Source organism: Macaca thibetana, chromosome 9 (genome assembly GCF_024542745.1).
Source record: "Macaca thibetana thibetana isolate TM-01 chromosome 9, ASM2454274v1, whole genome shotgun sequence".
Taxonomy (NCBI): Eukaryota; Metazoa; Chordata; class Mammalia; order Primates; family Cercopithecidae; genus Macaca; species Macaca thibetana.
This window is the reverse complement of record NC_065586.1, coordinates 12,897,551-12,924,805: the sequence shown is the minus strand read 5'-3', so window position 1 is coordinate 12,924,805 and position 27,255 is coordinate 12,897,551. Positions and strand designations below refer to the sequence as shown.

Here is a 27,255-nt window from a genome sequence, read left to right as displayed (position 1 = left end):
GGATATTTGGAATGAGGCTGATGTGGGTCTGCAGATTCACTTTTAGCTCGCATTTCTCTGAGAAAGAAAACAGTTCTACGAAGTGGTGTTTGTAAGTGCATGGCAACACATGTTTTCCATATTGAAGCCAGAATATCTAAGTTTAAAAAACATGTCTTGCGTTGTGTTGGCTTGAGTGGTTCAGCTAGATTAAGTTTTTTTCTCTCTCTATATATTTCAGAGAAGTGTAGTTTCTAAATAAAGCTAGTGGGGCTGAGAGAGTGCCCTTCTCGATACAGAGAAACTTAGGGTTTCATGTTTTTAATTAGGAAAAATACTGAGATACCATCTATAAAACTATTCAAAACCAGAACTCTGTTCTCCAAAGAAAAAAGAGCCCAAGTATTTGAACAGGCTTTTTAAAGAAATTTTTATCATGAAATACAGTTTGTCCAGTGGTTCCGTGGTGCTCAGCCAATTCTCATCTTTTTTACTCTACCATGTTTACAAAAGTTAGGAAAGAAATACAAAGTCAGACAGTAGTCTGACATTCTCATTTCACAGGGCTGTCTTGCCTTGGAGTGTGTTAACAACTACATACAAATCATTCCTCCTCTGTTATTCTGGGACCTACTGAGAGGAGACTGGACCTCTGGTCACTGTCAGGGGTGAGGGTGGCAGTGGAGACTTGCTGGTGAGCCATACATGTTGTTTTTTTTAGACTGGAGTGTAACTTTCATCTCTTTCTTTTTGTGACTTTTTAAAGAATCATTCTAATTGATTTATGCTAGGCCTTTAAATATGTTCATTAATATGTATACTGCATTTACTTTGTACCAAGTGCTTCATTTACTTAGTTTTTGATGCAATGCTTATGACATCATCAAACAAGTAGGTGCTATTTTTTTGAGGTGGCATCTCACTCTTGTCACCCAGGCTGGAGTGCAATGGTGCAATCTCTGCTCACTGCAACCTCCGCCTCCCAGGTTCAAGTGATTCGCCTGCCTCAGCCTCCTGAGTAACTGGGATTACAACAGTGTGCCACCATGCCCAGCTAATTTTTGTATTTTTAGTAGAGACAGGGTTTCACCATGTTGGCCAGGCTTGTCTCGAACTCCTTACCTCAGGTGATCCACCCACTTTGGCCTCCCAAAGTGCTGGGGTTACAGGCATGAGCCACCGCACCCAGCCAGTACTATATTCTTTTTACAGATTAGAATACTGAGGCTTAGAGGAGTTAAGACATTTGTTTCATGTCATATAGAAGATGAATAGCAAAGACAGAACATAGGTCGTTACAGCTGGCCTTTTTTTCACCAGGAAATAAGGAACCCTCTTTGAGAAGGAAGACCCCTTGGGGGACTTGGAAGACAACACAAATAGACAAACAGGCACCACACAAATACTTTTCTCCATACTTTGCTCAAAGTCGTCTTTTTGAAAACCTTAAGGATAGACTGATGTAGTGTGAGACAAAAAAATAATTAGAAGTAGTAACTCCTCTAATGAGAGCCACGCCAGACATTGATGTGAAACTGGCAAGCCCATCGCAGTTGTCTGTGACTCTTGATTAAAGTTGGTACACCCTTGACTGTCGAGTCTACATGTCCGCCTTTTTTTCCCTCTTCTCCATTAGGATGGATGAAAATTATAACCTCTTGCCTCACGGAGTCAATTTCCAAGATGCCATCTTCCCGGACACTCAAGAGAACAGAAGGATGTTTTCTAGCCTTTTCCAGTTTTCAAACTGTTCCCAAGGGCAGCAGCTGGCGACTTTCTCCAGTGACTGGGAAATCCAGGAAGACAATAGGGTAAGAATCGGCTAAATCCTGTGCCACAGCAAAACAATAGCGTAGCTACACCTTGTGTGAATTTTGTGACCAAAGGAGTCAAGAATACTCTTCCAAAAGCCCAGACCAGAGAGCATTATTGTATACCCTCTCTCTCTCCTACTATCCCTTCTTGCCTCCCAGCTGTTAAAAAAGACCGTTCCTAAACTTTGGATCCCTGAAGCTTTACTGTTGGATAAGGAGTTCTTCCCAAAGTATGAGAACAGGATGAGATGAAGATTGGCATGCTGAGCCTTAGTTTTCTCTTCTACAGACCGGGGACAATAGTAGCGTCTATATCAGGCTTGTCCAACCTGCAGCCCAGGACAGTTTGAATGTGACCCAACACAAATGTGTAAACTTTCTTAGAACATTACGAGATTTTTTTGCAATTTTTTTTTTTTTTTTGCTTATCAGCTATCGTTAGTGTTAGTATATTTTGTGTGTGACTCAAGACAATTCTTCCAATGGGGCCCGGGGAAGCCAAAAGATTGGACACCCCGATCTATGTCAGAGGGCTAATGCAATATGATTTAAATGTGTAAAAACTATAATTATGTAAATCCGTTAGCATAATGCTCGAAAGAGTAAGTGCTCAGCGCCTGTGAGCTGTTACGACTGTTCCTGACTGTGTGATTGTTATCGACAGCGTGGGGCTCTAAGGAATTGTCTCAGAGGAAAGGAAAAGTGCTGAGGGAAATGAAATGAAATTGCTATCACAGCTACCACTCCTGTGATTCTTAACCGCAGTTGGTAAGACATAGAGGTGCAGGATGGCCAAGGTGGTTGCAAAATGTAAGGGTCGCATCTTAAGGGTTGGGATCATTTTGGGAATGAAAATATAAGAGAGTCTTCTGCTCTGGGCCAAATGCCAGAGTTGGAGGAAAATTTTGATGATCATCACTCTTCCAAAGCAATGGCATTGCCACAACCAAGTTGGGGTGATAGTGGGGGGCAGGCCAGTCTAGGCCTCTGGGGCAGTGACCCATCTCTTCCAGTCCCCCTGATGGAAGACATTTTTAGGGTAATGTGACATACTGCTGGAGAGAGTTCTGATGTGGGTATCACGTGGAATAAGGACTTTTTTTGGTTTTTTTTTTTTTGCATTAATGAACCCGTTTGCACATGTTAAGAAACTCCCTTCTTTCTACCCATCAAGAAAAGTTTGAGGGAAGTGTCTTTCTCTTGTCTGATGGGATGGCTTAGGGTAGCTGCCTTGCTCTTCCCAATCCCTAGTGTCCTTTTTATTTTGTTTTCCTTCCAACTTTTATTTTAGGTTCAGGGGCTATGTGTGTAGGTGTGTGATATGGGTAAATCACGTGCCGCTGGGATTTGGGATGCCAATCGTTTCATCACTCAGGTAGTGAGCACAGTACCTAAGAGGTAGTTTTCCATGCTCACCCTCCTGCCACCCTCCACCCTCAAGTAGGCCCCGGTGTCTATTGTTGCCTTCTTTGTGTCCATGTGTACTCAATGTTTAGCTCCCATTATAAGTGAGAACATGCAGTATTTGGGTTTCTGTTCCTGCATTAATTTGCTTAGGATAATGGCCTCCAGCTGCATCCATGTCTACAAAGGACAGGATTCAAAGGGAGCTTTGCCCAGGGCTCCCTGGACCCTGGAGGCCTTCTTCATGCTCTTGCACAGAAGCTGTTCCTGTAAAGGGAAGGTACGTCCAACTACGGGAAATGATTTATTCTTCTTTGACATATGCCTGTAATCCCAGCAGTTTGGGAGGCTGAAGTGGGGGGATCACCTGAGGTTAGGAGTTCGAGACCAGCCTGGCCAACATGGCAAAACCCCGTCTCTACTAAAAATACAAAAATTAGCCGGGTAAGGTGGTGCGTGCCTCTAATCCCAGCTACTCGTTAGGAGTTCGAGACCAGCCTGGCCAACATGGCAAAACCCTGTCTCTACTCAAAGTACAAAAATTAGCCGGGTAAGGTGGTGCATGCCTCTAATCCCAGCTACTCGGGAGGCTGAGGCAGAAAAATCGCTTGAACCCGGGATGCAGAGGTTGCAGTGAGCTAAGATCACACCATTGCACTCCAGCCTGGGCGACAGAGCGAGACTCCGTCTCAAGCAAACAAACAAACATTCCTCAGCTCTACACTACTGACAGTAGTCTAGACTTTTCTAACCCCTTCCTGATAGTTTGCCAGAACTTTCTCAACGTTTGTCAAGTATTTTGCCCCCAGTGTGGCTCCAAGCACCTGTTTTTATTCTTCCTTTTCCCCTTCTTAATCTTTACTGTTGTCTCCTCCATGTTGAGTTGGACACAGCAAGTCTAAGCCTGAGTATCCCAAGCCTGAGTCATACTTAATTTTTTCCAAGTGAAACCTTTTTAGGCTTGTCCCTTTTGTTCTCCATCTTGTGGGAGCTTTGCTTATATGACTATGTTATAGATTTATGTCCAGAGATGTTATTCTGAAAATACTCGAATAGGTTAGCCCTTAAAATCTTAAGCCACATAACTTTTTAGCACTATGGTCACATCATCTAGCTACTAACATTTTTCTGGAATCAGATTTTTCCATCATTTGGGAAAAACAAAGAACAATAGAACCGTGGAGAATTGTTTCAGTGTGAAGGCAGATCCATTTCTGTTGATCAGATGTAGATCTTGGGGGAGAATTCCTTTCCCCTTTCCCTTGAATCACCCTGGCCTCTTAGATAACAAAGTGTGGGAGCGTTCCAGGCTTGGAGGAAAAGTGGAAACTTGAGGCGAGGAAGAGAATTATTTCACTTTGCTGAGCTGCTGTGGAGCAGAATTTAGCTCAACCTGGGGGACCCTGCACGTTTCCAGACCTTTGCTTATGCCATTTTTATTCCCTATCCACTTTGAAAGGGATCACATAAAAGCTACATAAAATTAGCCCATTATGGGCTGATTGCAGTGGCTCACGCCTGTGATCCCAGCACATTGGGAGGCTGAGGCGGGCCCATTACCTGAGGTCAGGAGTTCGAGACCAGCCTGGCCAACATGGTGAAACTCTGTCTCTACTAAAAATACAAAAATTAGCTGAGGATGGTGGTACGTGCCTGTAATCCCAGCTACTTGGGATGTTGAGGCAGGAGAATCGTTTGATCTTGGGAGGCAGAAGTTGCAGTGAGCCAAGATCGTGCCAGTGCACTCCAGTCTGGGCAGCAGACCAAGACTCTGTCTCAAAACAAAGCAAAACAAGAAAAATTAGCCCATTAGTTTAAAATTTGAAATTAAAATTAAATTGACTTTTTAAAGTTTTGTGATGCTCCCTAAAATATTTTTACATACCCTAGAGTAATTAAAATAGTTGTGAGTTATTTACTACTACTTGCGCCACCTTCTTTTTTTTTTTTTTTTTTCTTTTGAGATGGAGTCTCACTCTGTAGCCCAGGCTGGAGTGCAGTGGCGTGATCTTGGCTCACAGCAACCCCCACCTCCCGGGTTCAAGCAATTCTCCTGCCTCAGCCTCCCAAGTAGCTGGGATTACAGGCACCCACCACCATGCCCAGCTAATTTTTATATTTTTTGTAGAGATGGGGTTTCACCATGTTGGCCAGGCTGGTCTCGATCTCCCAGCCTCAAGTGATCCTCCTGCCTTGGCCTCCTAAAGTTCTGGGATTACAGGCGTGAGCCACCACACCCCGCCTCTAGATGCTGTTGATGCTGCTGTTCTTTAAGCTTCCATTCAGCTTGGACAGTGGATCCAGACTGTAGTTATGAAGGGCACGTTTCATTCTCTTCGCTGATAGTTCTCGCTTTCTCTCTGTTGGAGGATCTGGGACTCTAGAGTCGATTTGGAGGGTAGGAGATGGAAGAGGAGGAAAAGCTAATGGAGGGAAACTTTTGCAAAGCATATGCAGAGCAACATTCAACTCAGTCTTTGGGAGCAAAGTCCTCCCACACTCTGCTTCCTTTCCAGCACCTCTCCATCTTCAAATATCCCACCCACGCATTAGTAAATAGCAACAGGATCTTTCTTTCAAAAGCTGCCAAGATGTCAGCAGTGTTAGTACGTGTTCACCGCCTCTGGTTCAGTGTCATGGTGTTAATAGGACTTGGGGGGATATCTTTGGCACGTTGGAACATCCGCCAGATTTACTGGCAGAGCTCTCTCCACACCAGCCAAGGACATTTTTCCTTCCTCATTTCTCTCTTGCTGGACAAGTGCAACAGTCAGAACAGAATTTGGATACTTTTCCCTCTCTGCTGGTACTGTCCCCTAGGACCAAGACCCAGACTGACCCATACTTATATCAGTCTGTCACAAAATGTCATGGGATTGAAAGAAAATCTGCGGAGGTCTTGCTATCATTTTCTTCTTTCTTCTTTTGGCGTTGGGAAGGACGATAGGGGTGTTACCCTTCTCTAAGCTGCCTTGGAAGGACTGTCAACTTGTAATCAGAAGATCTCAATCGGCTCTGCCATTTCTGGAGGAATGACCATGGGCAGATCCCCTAACTTCCCACAACTTCAGTTTTCCCTTCTATAAAATAGAGCCTGGAACAGATAAACTGTCTCAGGGTGTTCTAAGGACCTAATTAGAACATACTTTTGAAAACACTTTTCTAGAGTGATGCAAGCGCTCATTACTGGAAGCTGATTATTCTCAAGTGTTGTTTTAAAAACCACATTAAAAAAAAAGTTTGAAGAGCTGCCTGCTGCTGTCCAGGGGGTCCTGAAACATCCCATGGAGGAGTGCCAACATCAGTAGTGACGGGTTTGTGCTGGAGATGGGAACAGATGGAAGGGAAGCTATCTTGCGTACTTTTTTCATTCAACAGAATTGATTGGGTTCTGTGCAAGGACGACGTTTAAAAATATAGTGTATTGAATTGTTAACAGATAACACACTCACGTGGGTTCTCTACTATCTCTGACACCCATCCACACAGTCCCCACACACCCTCCAAATAAGTAGCCATTGTTATTAGTTTCTTGTATAAACAGTCAGTGGTGTTTTAAAAATTATTATTTCAATCAGTTCTAGGGAACAGGTGGTGTTTGGTTGCATGAATACATTCTTTAGTGGTAATTTCTGAGATTTTGGTGCACCCATCACCTGAGCAGTGTACACTGTACCCAGTGTGTAGTCTTTTATCCCTCACCCTCTCCTACCCTTTCCATTGAGTCTCCAGGGTCCTTTCTTATTCTTATGCCTTTGCATCTCCATAGCTTAGATCCCATTTATGAGTGAGGATATAAAATGTTTGGTTTTCCATTCCTGAGTTACTTCACTTAGAATAATGGTCTCCAATTCCATCCAGATCTCCACAAATGCCATTATTTCATTCCTTTTTATGGCTGAGTAGTATTGCATGACATATATAAACTCCATTTTCTTTATCTCAATGGAGTTGTTTGTTTGTTTTGTTTTGTTTTGTTTTGTTTTTTTCTTTTGAGACAGAGTCTTGGTCTGCTGCCCAGGCTGCAGAGCAGTGGCACAGTCTCAGCTCACTGCAACCTCCGCCTCCCTGGTTCAAGCGATTCTCGTACCTCAGCCCCCTGAGTAGCTGGGACTACAGGCACCCGCCACCACGGCCAGCTGATTTTTGTATTTTTAGTAGAGATGGTGTTTCATGTGTTGGCCAGGCTGGTCTCAAACTCCTGACCTCAAGTCATCTACCCACCCCAGCCTCCCAAATTGCTGGGATTATAGGTGTGAGCCACGGCACCTGGTCCTCAATGGAGGTTTTTTTTGTTTGTTTGTTTTTAAATCCAAATATGTGTTATTACCATCGTCTTTGACACAAATGGCAGCACACTGTGTACATTTCACTACACCTTGCTTAATTCATGAGTAGATCTGGGAGATCTTTCCATATGCATGGCCTGAGGGCTAGACCGGGTGAGAAAAAAAGATAAGAAAGAGACAGAAACGAAGGACTTTGTCCGTAATAAGGGATTTCTCCTGGAGTTTTTGCTACACAGCTCCATGATTCAGCCCCCTTTGGGTCAGATCCCCCATGCTTCTAATTGTTTAGTGTTCAGAGTTCAGGCGGGTAGGGTTTTGGGTTTTTTTAAACTATATGCAGAGATTTCAGTTAAAATCAGTGGGAATCAGAGTATGGTTGGCTTGCTTCATCTTGACTGGCGCTGGCGTTGACGTTTCTATCTGACTGTCTCCATTAAGAATGTGTGTTCAAAGCCAGGACTGGTGGTTCAAGCCTGTAATCCCAGCAGTTTTGGAGGCTGAGGCGGGCAGATCACTTGAGGTCAGGAGTTTGAGACCAGGCTGGCCAACATGGTGATACAACATGGTGAAACCCCGTCTCTACTAAACATACAAAAATTAGCCAGGCATGGTGGCATGTGCTTGTAATCCCAGCTACTTGGGAGGCTGAGGCAGGAGGATCACTTGAACCTGGGAGGCAGAGGTTGCAGTCATTTGAGATCGTGCCACTGCACTCCAGTCTGGGCAACAGAGCAAGACTCCCTCTCAAAGAAAAAACAAAACAAAACAAAACAAAAAAACATATGTTCAAGCTTTGATGGAATATATAGCACGGAGGCAAAGAAATGAACAGTATTTATTTTTTGATGATCAAAAGCAAACAGGAATGGGACAGGATCTGTAGTTTCTAAAGTGAGATTTGAACCCCAAATAGACTGAAAAAAGAATCAGAACTCGTTTCATTCACATTTTTCAGAAAGGGCTCTAAAACAATTTAAAGGTATCCCCACAAGTGTGCTGAGATCCTCAAGTTTAACAGATCATTTGGTCAAAAACAAAGATGCTCATTCCTTAGAGATGGAGGGAGGTAGCTTATGGTCAACAAGTATTTGAGCACCTGTTAAGTAGATCTCTGTTTCTTGATTCTTCTTTGATACTGCACCCAAACTCAAAAGTGGTGGTATCTTAAAAATTTGTTATAATGTAGAATCTGAAACCTCATCAATGAACTTTCTGTATTCCTACCTGAAAATACATTGGCCTATCTTGTACTTTGAATGGATTTCTTACTCATGCGTGATTTCATAACATGATGCCCTGACCGTTTGGAAAATAGTAGTTTTACCGCATTATGCAGACCTTCCAAATGCGGTGAGATTTAATTATACGATATAAAAATCATATTTGTTAATATCACTATTGATCTGATGGGGGAAAGACTAAGTATTGGCAAACTGTCAACTCATAGTGGCAACTTTCCTAAAATTCTAATTTTTGCTTGAGAGCTCACACTCAGTCACTGGCAACCAATACTGTCCGTTGTTTTCTTTCAAGTGGCAAGCTTACGTTATTCACCTTCAAGAAATTGTCTACCAAATACCCAAATCTGAATAAATATGGTTGGCGCTTTATTTCGTTGTTTCAAGTAAAAATAGTGTTTCATGAAGAAAGCCACTAGTTCAGCTCAGAACTCGAAACAACCATCGTACTTTGCTATGCGGAGGGCCTTTATGTGTATACTTCATTTCTTCACACTTGGGTGTATTAACAATGTGTATGCAAGGGTCAGGATTTAATAATTTTTACTGCTTCAGTGAAGACATTGTTAAACTGGCATTTTTTTTTTTTCTGCTTGCACCTGGCACTGAAGAATACAATGACTACTAGAATCATCTGGTCCCACTGTCTTGATTTGCGCTATGAGGCCGGCAGTTTAACTTACCTTGCTGTTGCACCAGCAGTGCAAATAACCAACAGTGAAAAAGACAAATAACATCTTGGTAGTATTCTGAAAATAGTTTTAATCTGATGGACTGCCTAAAAGGGTGCTGGGGCCAGGTGCAGTGGCTCATGCCTGTAATCCCAACAATTAGGGAGACCGAGGTGGGCCGATCGCTTGAGGTCAGGAATTTGAGACCAGTCCGGCCAACATGGTGAAACCCTGTCTCTACCTAAAATACAAAAATTAGCCAGGTGTGATGGCACGTTCCTATAATCCCAGCTACTCAAGAGGCTGAGGCATGAGAGTCGCTTGAACCCGGGAGTCGGAGGTTGCAGTGATCTGAGATTGTGCCATTGCACTCCAGCCTGGGTAACAGAGTGAGACTTTGTCTAAATAAATAAGTAAAATGAATGAATGAATGAGTGGGTCCTGGGGCCCCTTAGGATTCTGCAGACTTTGGGAACTGCTGCTCTGGACTAAGTCAGTGATGGACAATGGTAGAAGAGAGGTATTGACTAAGCTGAGGGCTTAAGGAATGGGGGATTTAATGGTCTGAGTGCAGGGAGGTATGTGACCTCAGTAGTATGCAGCCCAGAATTTCGGGAGACCTTGAGTGAACATTGAGCTTGGAATGATTTCAGGAGTTTGGCTTCTAGCCCTGCTGAATAATGGACAGCTGCATGGGCAGGGTTCGGCCAGATTGTAGGTGACTGTGAAAACCTTTGTAAAGATTCCAGGGCTGAGACTGAGGAGACCCTGGATTGAGTGGGCTCGATCTGGACTTCGGAGGGTGACTAAGCATATACTGTTTTCAGAAAGCTTTTGAGCTATTTAGAATCATGCTATTCCCTGCTTTCTAGGTGAAGGCTGTTAATGTACTCTGATTGTCATTACTCGGCCACTTGATTGGCCAAATAGAGCCAAAGCTGTGAAGTAGGTAGGATAGTGGTCTTTTTAATTTATTCATTTGTATCTTCATTCTACATATATTTACTAAACACCTATGGTGTGTCACTGGGAATACAAAAGGGAACAGGGGAAAAGAGCTCCAGGCCCTCCTTGAACCTACATGGTAGTGGGATGAGGGAGAGACAGTCACTACGTCAGTGAATGTATCAGTCCATAGGAAAAATATCAGATAATGATAGGTGTTTGACCAATAATTAAAAGAGGGTAGGCCGGGCGTGGTGGTTCACGCCTGTAATCCTGGCACTTTGGGAGGTTGAGGTGGGCAGCTCTCTTGAGGTCAGGAGTTCAAGTCCAGCCTGCCCAACCTGGTGAAACTCTGTCTCTACCAAAAATACAAAAATTAGCCAGGAGTAGTGGCACATACCTATAATCCCAGCTACTCAGGAGGCGGAGGCAGGAGAACTGCTTAAACCTGGGAGGCAGGCAGAGATTGCAGTGAGCTGAGATTGCACCACTGCACTCTAGCCTGGGTGACAAGAGTGAGACTCTGTCTCAAAAAAAAAAAAAAAAAAAAAAGGTAGTATGATAGGAACTGGAAGCCACTTTAGGTTGAAGAGATGACTTTTAAACTGAAATCTGAAGGACACAGAACCAGCCATACAAAGATGAGGCAGAAAAGCATGGCAGGCAGACCAAGAAGCCATTGCAACTGGGCCCAAGGTGGAAACAGTTTGGCCTTCTTGAGGGGTGGAGAAATAGGAATGAGCATTGGTGGTGGGGAGAGAATGGGACAAGCTGGGTTTGGAGAGGTGAGTGTGGGCTGGATCATGTGGACATTTCTAAGCAAGTGGGGGAAGATTAGATCTTTGTGCTTTGGGGAGCCATTGAACGGAGTAGTGAGATCTGATGAGCCTTTCAGAAAAGGAACACTCTGACAGCTGAGTGAACCACAGATTGCTGAGGGGCAAAAGCGGAAGCAGGCAGACCAATTGGGAAATGATTGGAACTGTCTAGGCAAGACCAGAGGCTTGGACTAGTGGGTAGCAGTGGCTCTGGGAAGAAATGGCTGGATCTGGGATACGTCTGGAAGGGGCGCTCTCCTGTGTTCTTCCAATTTGTCTTTGATCACAGACCACTGCTGTCCCTACTTTTTAAGACATTTGCTCTGTGTCATCTTCGTCCAGCACTTCGACCACCCCCAGGGTATTGGCCAATGTCATGCTTTGTGCTGCAAAATATTACACTTCCTTTGGGAATATTTGTACCTGAATTAATTAATAACATACCTAGCTGAAAATAGTTTTAAGGTAGAAATTTGCATCTCGATAGATGCAAGAATAGACGGGTCCTTGATAGGTTTTAAAATAGAGTTCTGGGTTCTAACTGGGTGTCACTTGACTATTCTGAACTTAGTTTATCTGTAAAATTGGTCATAATATACCTACTATGGTTTATCCATAGCACTGTAATAATAAAAAGGTAACATACTAATAAGGACAGAGTACTGGTTATGTGTGAGGTGTTATGTTACAGCTCTCATATCCCCGTATATCCCATAAGATCTCGAGGCAGACAGGCGTTTATTCCATCCACAAGGAAAATCCTTCCTACATGCTTAGCACTGTGTCATGGGTTATGGAGAATGTTGTGGAAGAATTGGACCTGGTCTCTGAAGTCAAGTGACAAGAGACAATTAACCCACATGAAAGATGGGTACTCCTGCTGGGCCACAGGAAATGCGAGGAGTTGGTGGAGGCGAGAGACGATGAATTTAGACAGGGGAGGGATGTGTTCAGGCGCTGAGGTGAGCCAGCACACAGCAGAGGACAGAGCTGCATACCAGGGAATGGAGGGCAGATGAGGGTGCACAGGTCAGTGGACCCACACTGGGAGCTCCTGCCTTGTTTTTGAGTGTAGGCAGCTCACACTGGAAGGAGACTGCCCTCCAGCAAGGAGGGGTCAGGATTTGTGACTATACTGTGTACGGTTTTTTCTTTCTCTCTTTTTTTTTTTTTTGCCATCAAATGAAAGTTGTATTGAAACACAGTTATCACTCTTAAACAGGGACAGATGCTATATTATTGTTATATTTTTAGTTTCCTGTGGTACAGGGATTACTTTTTTAAAAAATTCTTTTTATTTTGTAATAATCTTAAATTCACAGGCAGTTGCAAAGAAATGTACAGACAGGTCCCAGGCACCCCTCACCCCTTGTCCCCTGCTGTTAATATGTTGTTTAACTGTAGTGCAGTATCAAAACCAGACAATGACATTGATGAAATCTGCAGAGTTTATTCAGATGTTAGTATTAAATCGCTACACAGACACTCATTTGTGTACATGTGTAAAACTCTGTGCAAGTTTATTACGTGTGTCTTACTGTAAAATGTACAAAAGTACTTTTAATGGCAAAAACCGCAATTACTTTTTGCACCAACCTAATAGTTACACAGGCAGTCATTTATGTATACATGTAAAACTCAATGCAATTTTATCACATGTATCTTCCTGTAATCCCTACCACAATTAAAATACAGAACTGTCCCATCACCAAGTGGCTTCTTCCTGCTACCCCTTTTAAGCCACCCTTCCCCTCACCCATCCCTAAACTCTGGCAACCCTTTATCTTTTCTCCATATCTATAATTTTATTTCGGGTGTTATGTACACATAGTCATACTATATGTGCCTTTGGAGATTGTCTTTTTTCATTCAACATAATTTCCTTGAGGTTAATCCAAGTTACTGGATTCCCTTTCATTGCTGAGTCATATTCCATGGTGCAGATGCACCGCTGATTGCTTTACAAGTCACTCACTGAAAGACATTATGGTAACTTCCAGTTTTTAGCTATTATGAATAAAGTTGCGGTGAACATTCACGTACAGATTGTTGAGTGGGCATGAGTTTTCACTTCTTTGTGATAAATGCCCAAGAGTCCCATTGCTGGGTTGCATGGTAAGTCCATTTTTAGTTTTCAAAGAAACTCCAAAATTTATTTCCCAAAGATCCTGTACCATTTACATTTCCACCAGCAGGGGATAAAGGATCCAGTTCCCTGCCTCATTGCCAGCATTCAGTGTAATTACTATTTCTTATTCTAGCTGTTTTGATAGGTGCATCGTGCTATCTCATTCTGGTTTTAAGGTTTTGCTTTTTAAAAAATTAAGATATGATTTATATGCCACAAACTCACCTTGGATGAGAGTGGATTTCATATTTGTTCTTTACCATAATTAAAAAAAAAATCTATAGCTCTGAAAATTTTGGAGTAGAGTAAAAAAATCTATAGCTACAAATAGCTTAAACAGTTGAGTCTCTAACTGTACAATTAAGTGGTTTTCAGTATATCCGCATATATGTGTAACCGTCACCACTTTTAATTTCAGAACATTTTATAACCCCTGAAAGAAACCCCAGATCCATTTTACTGATCAATCTCAATTCTTCACTTCTTCCAAGCCCCAGCAATTGCTAGTCTCTTTTTATCTCTATGGCTTTGCCTACTCTGGACATCTCATATACACAAAATCTTACACTATTGTGTAAGAGTTGTCTGTCTCAGGCTAGTCTCACTTAGCATAATGTTTTCAAGCGTCATTCATACTGTAGTATGAATCAGTACTTTGTTCTTTTTATGGCTGAATAATATTGCATGGTACGGCACTAGCACATTTTGTTTATTCGTTCAGCAGTTGGGCATTTGGTTTGTTTCCACTCTTGCCTGTTATACATAATGCTGCTATGAACAGGTTTTTGCTTTCATTTTTCATGGGTGTATAACTAGGAGTGGAATTGCTGGGTCCGATGGTAACTATGTTTAGCCTTTGCAGGAGCAGCCAGACTGTTTTCCAAAGCAGCTGCACCATTTTACATGCCCACCAGCGGTGTATGAGGGTTGCAATTTCTTCACTAGTAGTTGTTACTGTCTACATTAATGATTTTAGTCATCCCAGTGGGAGTCAAGTGGTATCACATTGTGGTTTTGATTGGCATTTCCCTAACGACTAATGATGATGAGTGTCTTTACGGTGCTTATTGGGCATTTGTATAGTGTCCTCTTGAGAGAAATGTCTATTTAAGTCCTTTGCCCATTTTTTAATGAGGTTATCTTTTTATTGTTGAGTTGTAATAGTTCCCTATTATGGATACTAGACCCTTATTACAGGTATGATTTGTACACATTTTCTCCCATTCTTTGTGCTGTATTTTCACTGTGGGTTTGTGAGTTTTTGTTTGTTTTTGTTTTTGTTTTTTTGTCACCCAGGCTAGAGTGCAGTAGTGCAATCTTGGCTCATTGCAGCCTCCGCCTCCCGGGGTCAAGTGATTCTCCCACCTCAGTCTCCCAGGTAGCTGAGATTGCAGGCACGCACCACCATGCCCAGCTAATTTTTGTGTTTTTAGTAGAGACAAGGTTTCACCGTGTTGACCAGGCTGGTCTCCAACTCCTGACCTCAAGTGATCTGCCCACCTGAGCCTCCCAAAGTGCTGGGATTACAGGCATGAGCCACTGCACCCAGCCTCAGTGTGGTTTTAATTTGCATTTCCCACATGGCTAAAATGATGTCAATCATCTTTTCATCTGCACATTTACCATCTCTCTGGCCTCTTTGGTAAAATGTTCATATCTTTTGCCCAATTTTTTTTTTTTTTTTTTTTTGCCATTTCTTTTTATTAGAGCTGTGACTATAAACATTCCCTTTATAGTATGTTAAACGTTTTCAAAGTCTTTTTTTTGAGACAGGGTTTCACACCCAAAAGCCAGGTGGGAGTGCAGTGGTGCACTCTTGGCTCACTACAACCTCTACCTCTCAGGCTCAAGTGATCCTCCTGCCTCAGCCTCCTAAGTAACTAGGGCTACAGATGCACGTCACCACCCTGCTAACTTTTGTATGTTTAGTAGAGGTGAGGTTTCACCATGTTGCCCAGGCTGTTCTCGAACTTCTAACCTCAAGTGATCTGCTTGCCTCAGCTTCCCAAAAGTTCTAGGATTACAGGCATGAGCCACCACTCCCTGCCGTTTTCAAGCTCTTCTTTGCATCAGTGTTAAGATGGATTAGAGACACAACTGTTAAGCAACTCATAGCTATACATTCTTTTTAATTCTACCCCAAAACTTTTAGAGCGAAATATATATATATATATATACACATACACACACACATACACACATACACACACTAATTTATTTATTTATTTTTTGAGACAGCAGTCCCCCAGGGTGGAGTGCAGTGGCACAATCTTGGCTCACTGAAACCTCCGCCTTCTGGGTTCAAGCAATTCTTGTGCCTCAGCCTGCTGAGTAGCTTGGATGACAGGCACCCGCCACCATGCCCAGCTAACTTTTGTATTTTTAGTAGAGACAGGTTTCTCGATGTTGGCCAGGCTGGTCTCAAACTCCTGACCTCAAGTGATCCGCCCACCTTGGCCACCCAAAGTGCGGTGATTACAGGCGTGAGCCATTGTGCGCCACCTAGAGGTATAGATTTTTTTTTTTTTTTTTGAGATGGAAATCTCGCTCTGTCACCCACGCTGGAGTGCAATGGCGTGATCTTGGCTTACTGCAACCTCTGCCTCCTGGGTTCAAGCGATTCTCCTGCCTCAGCCTCCTGAGTAGCTGGGATTACAGGCTCATGCTGCCACGCCCAGCTAATTTTTGTATTTTTAGTAGAGATGGGATTTCACCATGTTGATCAGGCTGGTCTCGAACTCCTGATCTCGTGATCCGCTCGCCTTGGCCTCCCAAAGTGTTGGGATAACTGGCATGAGCCACTGCACCCGACCGATTTTTTTTTTTTAATTATAGTTAAAAACATGTAATATGAAATCTACTCTTAACAAAATCTACAGTATTGTTAACTGTGTATACACTGTGGTATTGAGATTTCTAGAACTTTTTCATCTTGCATGACTGAAACTCTATTCTGTTTCCCTTTCCCCAACTGAGTCCTCACCCCTCCAGCCCCTGGCAAGTACCATTCTGTCTGTTTCTGCGAGTTTCACTGCTTGAGATCCCTTATGTAAGTGGAATCATGCAGTATGTGTCTATGACTGGCTCATTTCACTTAGCTGAATGTCCTCAGGGGTCCTCCATGTTGTAGCGTGTGACCATGGCCGTCGATTTTGATTGGTGGTAGCTCACTTCATTTTTTGTGTGTGTTTTTTTTTTGTTTTTTTGTTTAGATGGAGTCTCGCTCTGTTGCCAGGCTGGAGTGCAGTGGCACGATCTTGGGTCACTGTAACCTCCACCTCCTGAGTTCTCCTGCCTCAGCCTCCTGTGTAACTGGGACTACAGGCGCGTGCTACACCACGCCCGGCTAATTTTTGTATTTTTAGTAGAGACAGGGTTTCACCATGTTGGCCAAGATGGTCTTGATCTCTTGACCTTGTGATCTGCCTGCCTCGGCCTCCCAAAGTGCTGGGATTACAGGCGTGAGCCACCGTGCCTGGCTGCTCACTTCTCATTTTTAACTCATGGATAATCATGTGGTATCGCCACAACTCATTTCTCCATCATAAGCCATAGGGGATAGAATTTGGCAGTAACTAAAGTCAGAGCTCTGTAAGTAACTGGGACTCTTCCCATGGACTGCTTCATAGATGCCCTCAGTAATAGCACCTGTGCCAACAAGTCAGAAGTCAGCAGAAGAAAGTTCTCACCCTGCCTGGTTGAAGAGGCTTCACTGGCCTCATTTCTTCCTGAATTTTATCACTTTTCTTGTATAACTAAGTTTATTCTTCAGTCCCCCAAGCCTTTCCAGAGAGCCTCAGTACATGATACCTCAGGTGGATCTGAAAGGATCCTGGGCTGAGCACCGTGGCTCATGCCTGTAATCTCAGCACTTTTGGAGGCCGAGGCAGGCAGATCACCTGAGATCAGGAGTTCTGAGACCATCCTGGCCAACGTGGTGAAACCTCGTCTCTACTAAAAAATACAAAATTAGCTGGGTGTGGTGGCAGGTGCCTGTAATTCCACCCTACTCGGGAGGCTGAGGCAGGAGAATCACCTGAACCTGGGAGGCGGCAGTTGCCATGAACCAAGATCCCGCCACGGCACTCCAGTCTGGCCAAATGTGAGAATACATTTCAAAAAAAAAAAAAAAAAAAATATCCTGGGCCAGATGCAGTGGCTCACATTTGTAATCCTGGCACTCTGGGAGGCTGAAGCAGGAGGATGGCTTGAGGCCAGGAGTTCAAGACCAGCCTGGGCAACATAGCAAGGCCCTATCTTTTTTTTTTTTTAAGTCTGATCTTCCATAAAGGGTCTCCTCTCCCGCAAAGAGAGACTCCTCAAGCCGGCCTTCGTCTGGCCTCATGAGGTAGCTGATGCTAGGGTCGTTGTTATGGAAATGTGCCACAGTACTAGAAGCAAAGCTTGAGAGAAAGCGTTCCGAGAGTCTTGCAGTCCAGGAGATGGAAGATTCTGAGTTCTGTTCCCAAAGTCCCCTGCGGCTGTTTGCTTCGTTGAACCTCTCTCAGTGTCTTGTCCCCATGCGGATGTGGGGTCTGAATATGTAGACTGTCTTTATAGGGTCTATGCACAGAAGAATGACAGGCTCATGGGATCTCTGGCCATAAAGCTGTGGTTTTAAGTATGAAATGATCATTTATCTCCGCTCTGTCTTGGAAGCAGAAAGATTGCTACTATCTGAGCTCCCCGGGTGGACATCTTAGCTCATGCAAACTTCTCCGGGGAAGAGGACAGTATCTTTGCTTACCTCCTTTCTTCCCCCACCCCCTCCTCCCTGTCTGCCCTGTGTTTCTGCCTCGTCCCATCCATCACTGACACCCGCAGATTCAGCTTTCCCCTTTCTCAGCTTGCACGGAGGTTTTATAGATCCGTGGGGACATTTCTGGGGACTGATGGCTGCGGTTAGAATAAGCGCAGCCTGTGAATCTTGGGCTGGAGAAGATTTCCTCCTGTCCTCCCCATGCTGTTTTGGCTCTCACTGGACAGACCCTCGGGGACGCTGTCAAGCTTCAGTTCCCCTGGCTGGTTCTCATCTTTCTTTTAGTTAAATCAGCTGTGACACCTGGCAGAGCCATGCTTCCCCCAGGGGTCTAAGCAAACCCAGATGCTTTTGGCAGTTTCCAGGGACTCGGGGCCCCAGAGATCACCCGATGCACTTGAGGCCAGTCTGTTTGCTTTGCAGAGGCACAGGATGAAGAATGTCAGGACTGAAAGGGACCCGGGAGGTTGTCTAGTCCAACCCCTTCATGTAACATCACAAAAGAATCAAGGAAAATTAGGACATACCCATAGCTACAACTATTGGCACATAGCCTAGTGATGCTGTTTTGACCTTAAATTCAATAATCATCATTTCAATGATTAAACTATTAAGCTATCAGTAGAAACTAGCATAGGGCTTCAAAAATGCACAGGCCTGTGCACTTTGCCACAGGTTTGTAGTAAAGCAAAACTGTCCTACTGAAGGTCAGCTGAAGTGCAGAAATCAATCCATATCGTTAACCAAAAAGCAACTGAGGCAGGTGTCTCAGTCAATAGCGGTTCACTTAGCCAAAGTATGAGGATGCACCAGGGAAAACACAAGTCACCAGAGCATGTGTGTTTGACCTGTGCTTTTCCAAAGAGGGTTTTGGGGGCCAGGTGTGGTGACTCATGCTTGTAATTTTAGCACTTTGGGAGGCCAAGGTAGGAGGATCACTTGAGCCCAGGAGTTCGAGACCAGCATGGGAAACACAGCAAGACCCTGTCTCTACTAAAAATATAAAAATTAGCCAGGCATGGTGGTGTGTGCCTGTGGTTCCAGGAACTTTGTAGGCTGAGGCGGGAGGATCGCTTGAGCCAAGGAGGTCGAGGCTGCAGTGAGCTGTGATCATGCCACTGCACTCCAGCCTGGGCAACAGAGTGATACTTTGTCTCAAAAACAAAAACAAAAACAGAGGGTTTGGGGAACTTCTGTATTTGAAAGGGAAAGAACAAGCAGGAGGGGAAAAAAAGCAAGGGTAGGCTGCGAGCACTTACTGATTAACACTCAGTAAATCTACATCTTTCATGTGAAAAGTCAGTGATGCATTTGTCTGAGTGTAGACGGAAGGATGATTTGCGGTCTTGTCCTTGTCCTATTCCTGTGAAGATAAGTTAGTAATTGACATTGTCAGGGTGAGATTCAACAGAACTCAGTTTTAGGGCTAGTTTATAGAGAAGGATATGTATCCGGAAAGAGTTAGGGACTCACGAGGAATCTCCTTGTGAGCAATTTGTGAGGAGGCCATCTGGGGAGATATGTGACCTTCTGTCATTGTGGGGGCCTGGCTTATGGATGAGGCGATGACACGGGGTTGTGAAATGACAACTCTCATTTGGGAACAAAAGGAAGGCGGTGTTGCGTGACTCAGTTCCCAAGATGACCTTTCCCTTTGGCATAAGGAGTGTGGGGTCCGGAGATTCTATTTACTTTCACAAAACAGCATGTGCATTAAAAAATGAAGGAAGAACATTCTTACGTGGTACCAGATAGTAACTTGTTAGGTCCTTTTAAATTACTTGCCTGCTCTAAGGAAAGGGTCCTCTTTCCATTTCCTTATTCTGAGGCTGGAGAGAAGGGTGGACTCCCTAGTTTTCAGGGAGATGATGGTTATCATGTCTGGAGACTAGGCTGGCTCCCTGGGTGTGGTCCAACTTTCTTTCTGACTGCCGTCCTCTCTGGGTCTCCCTGCAGACCCCTGTTTGGCCTCCTGCCTTTCTGCTTTCTCTGGCCTTCTCTGTCTTTCTCTCTGGGTCCATTCTCCAGGCCCCACAGATTTCTTCTGCTTCCTGAATACTCCCCTGACCATGTCACGTAACCCCAAGGTTCTGCTAGACAGTCAAAGCTGATTCCATCGGATAATTCGAGTTAAAGTGTGAAAGAAGAGTAGTAGCATAATTCATTCTCTCTCCATGAACATTTACATTTGAAAGCTTTCGTCTCTTAACCTGAAAATGTGATTGGAACAGGCACTTCAAGAGTGTGGAAAATATGGCCAGGCGTGGTGGCCCATGCCTGTAGTCCCAGCACTTTGGGAGGCCGAGGGGTGTGGATCACCTGAGGTCAGGAGTTTAAGACCAGCCTGACCAACATGGTGAAACCCCCTCTCTACTAAATGCAAAAAATTAGCCACATGTGGTGGCATGTGCCTATAGTCCCAGCTACTTGGGAGGCTGAGGCAGGAGAATCGCTTGAACCCAGGAGGTGGAGGTTGTGGTGAGCCAAGATTGTGCCACTGCACTCCAGCCTGGATGATAGAGTGAGATTCCATCTCAAAAAAAAAAAAAAAAAAAGTGTGGAAAATAGCTTTTCTTTCCCAAGCAATAAATTCCTTATTTGGAGGCTGGAGAGAAGGGTGGACCCCCCAGTTTTCAGGGAGATGGTGGCCATCGTGTCTGGAGACTCGCTTGGCTCCCCGGGTGTGGTCCAACTTTCTTTCTGACTGCCGTCCTCTCTCAGAACGTGGTCCCTTAAACCACATCGCTGACACCATCTGTGCGCCATCCATGCGCAAGCCCGGGCCTGAGTTCCGGTCCTTTCTCCTGTTGTTCTGGAGGAAGATTTGACCTATGCGGATCCCAGGGATGTCTTTTATGAGTATCTATCTGAAACCGCTAATGAACATGAATCTTACCTTTTAAATGCAATTCTTTTCACAAACAAGAGGAACTTGATATGCATCTGTTAATGATGAAACATTAACGTGGTTGATGAAGTTGGCAATAAATCTTTCCTATGGTTTGAAAACTGCTTATAAAGTCTATTGGAAAGGTCCTGTGAAGCTTGGATTTTGTGTCATAAGAATCAGTAATTGAAACACTCTGTGAGGGTTATTTCTTCAGCCCCTCCCCACTCCATGTTGCAAATATGTTTCTCTCTTGCCTGGGGTTTATGCTTCTGGAGAGATCTGTCCAAGGAAATTGACTTTAGATGCCACAGTTGTTAACTTTGCAATCAGCTACTGTTAATAGCTTTATGGGATCCGGGGGTTTGCTCTCTTCCTTTGAGAAGTTTATGGACAGTGGTGTCCACAGGCACTTAGGGACACCAAGAGAAAATTTAGAGGGCACTGCTTACTATCTTAAAGACACGACACTTCCTTTTCTCTTCGTTCATTTCTTTTCGTTTGTTTCCTTCCTTCTTTTCTTTTCTTCCATTTATTTAGTTTCTTTCTAACAAGGTCTCGTTCTGTTGCCCAGGCTGGAATGCAGTGGCATGATTTCAGCTCACTGCAACCTCCGCCTACCAGGTTCAAGTGATTCTCCTGCCTCAGCCTCCCGAGTAGCTGAGGTTACAGGTGCTCGCCACCACGCCCAGCTCATTTTTTCTGTTTTTTTGGTAGAGATGGGGTTTCACCATGTTGGTGAGGTTGGTCTCAAACTCCTGACCTCAAGTGATCTGCCCACCTTGGCCTCCCAAAGTGCTGGGATTACAGGCGTGAGCCCCTGCGCTCGGCCTGACAGACACTTGCGAGCCGGGGACACCATTCTGAGCTTTGGACTGGGGAGCCCACTGCTCCTGTGAATACCATAATCTAGTGCTATTGTTTGGTTTATAAAAAATAGATTTAAATTTACACTGACACACAAAACACCCGGAGTTCATAGTTTAGGGTTCACTCTTGGTGTTGTACATTCGATGGGTTTAGACAAATGTGTAATGACAGGTACCCACACTGTAGTATCAGACAGTCACATCACTGCCCCAAGAATCCCCTGTGCTTTGCTGATTTATTCCTCTCCCTGAGTCTTATTGGATTTTCAACGAGAATTAAATGATTCTGCATATTGGACAGGGCCTATTTAGAGGCCTGCACATCTGTTTTTATCCATTTGTGTCACGATTCCGTGTGTGAAAGTAGGTTCATGGATCAGATAAGTCAATTCTCTAAGCTGCCTTCCGTTGTGGCTGTGGATTCTTACCTTGATGATTCAGCTTTGTGTGATGGAGGTCTCTGCTGGAGAACTCCTGGCCACCCAGCTCCTCAGCCCTCTGCCCACACCCCCGACACACACACCTTTCTTCACTGTACCAGATGCTCTTAGAAATTAGGGACCGTTTCATCTTCATCTTTGTAGCCTGGGGCCTAAAGCACAGTAGTAATTGCTCAGTAGATGCTCTGAGTGTGAGTGAATGAATGAATGAACGCTCAACCACCAGGCCCTAAAGTGCTTTTGTGTACTCAGCTACATGCTCATTTCCTGACCGCAGGTTGCCCTTCCTTGCTGCCCAAGCCCAGCTCTCTGTCCACCCATCTTAGGGGAAAGAGGGCCAAGGCTGGGTCTCCGGAGACACACAGAGGTTGTGTCTCAGCCCCGCCTGGGCTAGTCATTCTGGGAAGAGCGAGCAAGGGTGTGAGCTGGTAGAGATGGCATCACTCCAACGTGTGGGTCCCATCTGGAAAGACATGGGGCTTAGAGGCAAACAGCAGAAACCCCACCTCTGCAGGGATTTGCATCTCCTGCCTTTAAGAGAGTACAATGCAGTGTAGAACAGTGTGTCTTGGAGCTAGGGTCTTGGCTGGGTTGTGTCCTGAATTTGCAGCCTGGCTCATTTCAACTCAGTGAAACCAAGGGAGATGAAATTTTACACCTGCAGTTTGGGATTGGGATCACTCTGTCACCCTTGCTGATATGGTTCAAGGACAGTAGGAGTGAGATGCTTTGAGACCTTTCTGTGAAAGTTGCCGAGTATTTGAACACTCCGTGCCTCTGTCTGTCAAACGCCAGGGCTACCTCTTCGTGTGACACAGGGTGCTAGGCAACAGAAAAATGACCGTTAGCCGGACTGGCCCACCTAATTCTCAGCAGGTGGGCCACTTTCTGTCCAGAGTCCCTGCTGCAGCCTTGGCCACCTGCACAAAGGCAGGCTTGCAAGTCCTGGAACCAGAGCAGGGGTGGTTCCGCACTGATTTGCCCATCCTTCCTCTCACTGACAAACAGCCGGGGGTGAGGTGAGTTGGTGGATTTGTTTCCTCTAAAGAGGCTGCTGAAACTCGTCATGTTCTTACTCCTGTCTAAGGTGGAATGAATGGCCAGCAGGTGGAGTTAGGGCTGAGCAGAACTCTGGAAGGTTCCTGCCTGTTCAAAACTCCAAATGAATCTTGGTTTGTTTCCATGGGAGGGCAGTGGGGATGCCTGGGTGGAGGGAGGAGTGAGCACCTTCCTCACTAAGTGTTGTAAAATGGGCAGAGGCATTGGAGCCCTACGCAGAGGACATTTGTTAGAGCAAGGAGCCAGGTGAGGGGCTTGGGAAGAGGTTGTAAAGGAGGATCTGAGCCCACAACACTGATGTAAACCTAGGATGGAACGAGCCAGAAAACCCCACCTAGTGACCAGAGCAGCGTGAGTTAGGCACGGACGAGACTCCTGGCTTTGCCAGCTGTTTCGGCTCTGGAAGTTTCCCAACCTCAGTGTTTCCGGGTCTTCATGTGTCACGTGACATATGAGGTGGGCATAACCATGCCTACCTCAAAGGAATTAGGAATGTGTATGTGTAGAAAACACCAGACACTGTTAAGTCTCTAATGCATAGCGGGTTCTCAAAAAATATTAGTACCTTTCAATGATGAAACTGGAGGAATGTATCACCGGGGAGACTGTGCTGCCATGAAATCCAAAGGCGATCCAAATCTGGTGATGAAACCTTTGTCTGAGGCTGGGATTGAAGGATTTGGCAGTGCATGTGCTCTAAGAAGACCGAAGGAAGAATGAATGATCTGGGGGTGTCATGTTGGCCAGGGAGGATACAGCCCAGCCTGGGTCTTCCTGGCTGTGGGCTCAGCCCTTGGCCCCATGGTGACTCAGAACTTGAACTCAATCAGTCCTGTGTCCCACACCTCCGCTTCCCAGCACCTCATATTCCATCCTACCCCACACATCCCCTGCCTTCAGAAGGCTGTCAGGAGGCTGAGGTTAGGTGGATAGAATAGCCACATGTACGATTTCAAAACCCCATATAATTGAGATCACTTAAATATCACAGTCAACCCGCAGTCAGCCCCGTCTTCTGCTCGTGGAGATAACTGTGAAAACAGCGTGAGAGCAAAACAGGACGGGGATAAGGTCAGCCCCTGCCGGCAGGACAGCGGAAACCTCTGGCCTGCACCGGGCTGCCCCGTGCCTGTGCTCTGTTGGTGATAACTTGGCCAGGTTCAGAAAGCGGCCCCTCCCAGATGGACACTCCAGACAGGAAGTTCGCACATCTGGCTCTGTCTTCTGCATGTGATGAGTTTTTCTCGCTGTACCCAGCAGGCCTTTCCTATCCAGAAAATTCCATTACGTTGCCTAGGTTATTGCAGATTTTGGAATGCTGGGTCCATCACCCCATATTTCCCACCATGAAAGGGGCTATAGACTATGACCTTTGACCTTTCTGGAACCTCTGGGCCTCTCTGGAACGCTACCTGGTTCTTGGGGTGCTTGTACTTCTCTTGCTGTTGGATCTTCACAACCATAGGTGCCATTCTCCCCATTTGATGGATGAGAATAGGGAAGTCAGTGACCCAGTCAAGGTCAGAGATTGTGATGAGAAAAAAAATTCCAGGTCTCCTAATGCCTGCTCAAATGATTTTTTAAAAAAAAAACCACATCACACTACTTGTGTGGCAAGAAAATCCAGGGTCATGCAGGAGACCGTAGGGATATAAAACCTGGGTCAGGTTTACCTGGAAGACCAAGTAAGGCTGTGGGGATATAAAACCTGGGTCAGGTTTACCTGGAAGCCCAAGTTCAGTAGAAGATGGGTAACAAGTGCAGTGAGTGAAAGGAAACTTACACCTTATCATGGACAGGGTTGTGCTGGGAACTTACCCAGTAATCACTGCGTGTGATGTTTTGGGGGAGACTTCCACACTAGAAAAACATGGTTGACTTCCTTTACATTTTCCTGAACAGACAGGCAAGGACCAGGGGCATTCCTCAAAGGAGCTCCTTCAGGAATTCAGGGATGAGGTCAGTCTGTTGCCTGACTCTCGACCCGTTTCCGTTGCTCAGACCTTCCCCCATTGCTTAGCCTCCTCCCCTTCCATTCAGCTGTGATTTAACTGGTAGGCTCGGCTGCTGTCCTTGGGCCCAGGACCTGGGACACGTGGCTGGGTGCAGTGCCTTGCACTGTGCTATAGTATTTCGTTCTTGCATCCTTTAGAGAAGGTCTCATTGTGACTCCTTTCCCCTGTAATCCATGCCAGCCTGGAAACTGAGGCAGGAGCCCAAGGACGTGCCTGGGGCTATGGCAGGGATGAGGGACAGGCAGTTGTCTCCAGGTGGCTTTGGAAGTTGAGGGTGAGGGGAAGAGGAAGCTGGAGACTGCTTGGTTGTAAATGTTGTAGTGAAAACAAATGAAGAAACCCTCAGGAACCAGTGAGGTTGGAGAGCGGGGTTGAGTTTGAGGTCATGGGTGGCTGTGTGTTTGGTTGGATTATGTGTGGCGTGAGGTGGTGGTTTGATAGTGAGTTACTGTCCTGCAGGCAGCGGCGTGCGAGGTGGAGAGAAGTCCAGGCTCCCAGCACAGGAGGTGATGGTTGAAGCATTGGGGGAGGCAGGAGATAGCATTGGGGAGCATTGAGGGAGGCAGGAGATAGCAGAGGGTAAAGACAAAAACTTCAGGCTGGGCGCGGTGGCTCACGCCTGTAATCACAGCACTTCAGGAGGCGGAGGTGGGCAGATCACGAGGTCAGGAGTTCGAGACCAGCCTGGCCAACATAGTGAAACCATGTCTCTACTAAAAATACAGAAAAATTAGCCAGGCCTGGTGGCGGGCACCTGTAATCCCAGCTATTCGGGAGGCTGAGGCAAGGAGAATCACTTGAACCTGGGAGGCGGAGGTTGCAGTGAGCTGAGATTGCACCACTGCACTCCAGCCTGGGCAACAGCACGAGACTCTGCCTTAAAAACAAACAAACAAAAAACTTTGGGGCTTGGGCACAGGTGGGAGCAGAAGAGGGAACACAGCCCAGCAGACAGCGAAGGCGCTGTCACAGCACGGGCGAGCAGGGGTTGTGGCATGGGGGGACCCAGGCACAGAGACTGCTGGGGACAACAGGGCAGCAGTGCCTGGAGCTGACATTCAGGATGCCAGGAGGACACTGGATCTGGCAAGGAGGCCATTTAGGACCTAGAGCGCGGTTCCTCCTTTTCCACGTCTCCATCTTCAGTAGGCTACAATGAGAAGCTATGCTCTGAGTAAGAGATCTTAGGTTCTCAAAGACCAACTTATGGCCAATCTGCAGGACCTGTTAAGGAAAGCAAATGTCCTCATTCCTTTCAGAAAGGATAGAAGCCACCTGCATATTCTGCCCAGGCATTGGTTCAGCTGCCCACGATGGCCCCTTTCCTGCTCGCTCCAGCTACTCAGGGTTACACTCATGGTTAAATGCAGCACGTGAGTCCCTGGGGATAGGGAGGGAGGCAGCACTCTGTGGACCCTGGGCAGCTTGGGGTCTGATTCACATGAACAGTAAAAGGCTTTTCTTCCCTTCAAAATTCTGTAACTCTGTAGACCTTTATATTTAAGCCTTGACATTTCATCTGTAAGTAGATAGATTCCAGATTTAAAAAATGAACGCTGAGAAGTAGAAGGGTTTAATGATAGGCTGGACTTTGTGAAGTGCTTTATAGTTGCTTAGTTATTCGTTTGCAGCCTGACTATTTATTTTATTTTATTTTATTTTTTTGAGACAGAGTCTTGCTCTGTTGCCCAGGCTGGAATGCAGTGATGCGATCTCAGCTCACTGCAACCTCCACCTCCCAGGTTCAAGCGATTCTCCTGCCTCACTCAACCTCCTGAGTAGCTGGGATGACAGGCGTGTGCCACCATGCCCAGCTAATTTTTGTATTTTTGGTAAAGATGGGGTTTCACCATGTTGGCCAGGTTAGTCTTGAACTCCAGGTGATTCCCCTCGCCTCGGCCTCCCAAAGTGGTGAGATTATAGGTGTGAGCCACCACACC

At 45.4% G+C, this 27,255-nt stretch overlaps 1 protein-coding gene and 1 pseudogene across 2 annotated transcripts in view; both read left to right on the top strand.

Moving 5' to 3' along the window:
• LOC126962380 (60S ribosomal protein L6-like) overlaps window positions 1-27,255 on the top strand; it is a 693,495-nt pseudogene that overhangs the window by 51,184 nt on the left and 615,056 nt on the right. The window lies entirely within an intron of this gene.
• The window catches only part of CCDC3 (coiled-coil domain containing 3), a 100,931-nt gene that overhangs the window by 1,563 nt on the left and 72,113 nt on the right, over window positions 1-27,255 (top strand). The window contains exon 2 of the mRNA XM_050803281.1: window positions 1,616-1,790. Coding sequence (XP_050659238.1) covers window positions 1,616-1,790 — 175 coding nt within the window. The remainder of the gene's footprint in view (window positions 1-1,615; window positions 1,791-27,255) is intronic.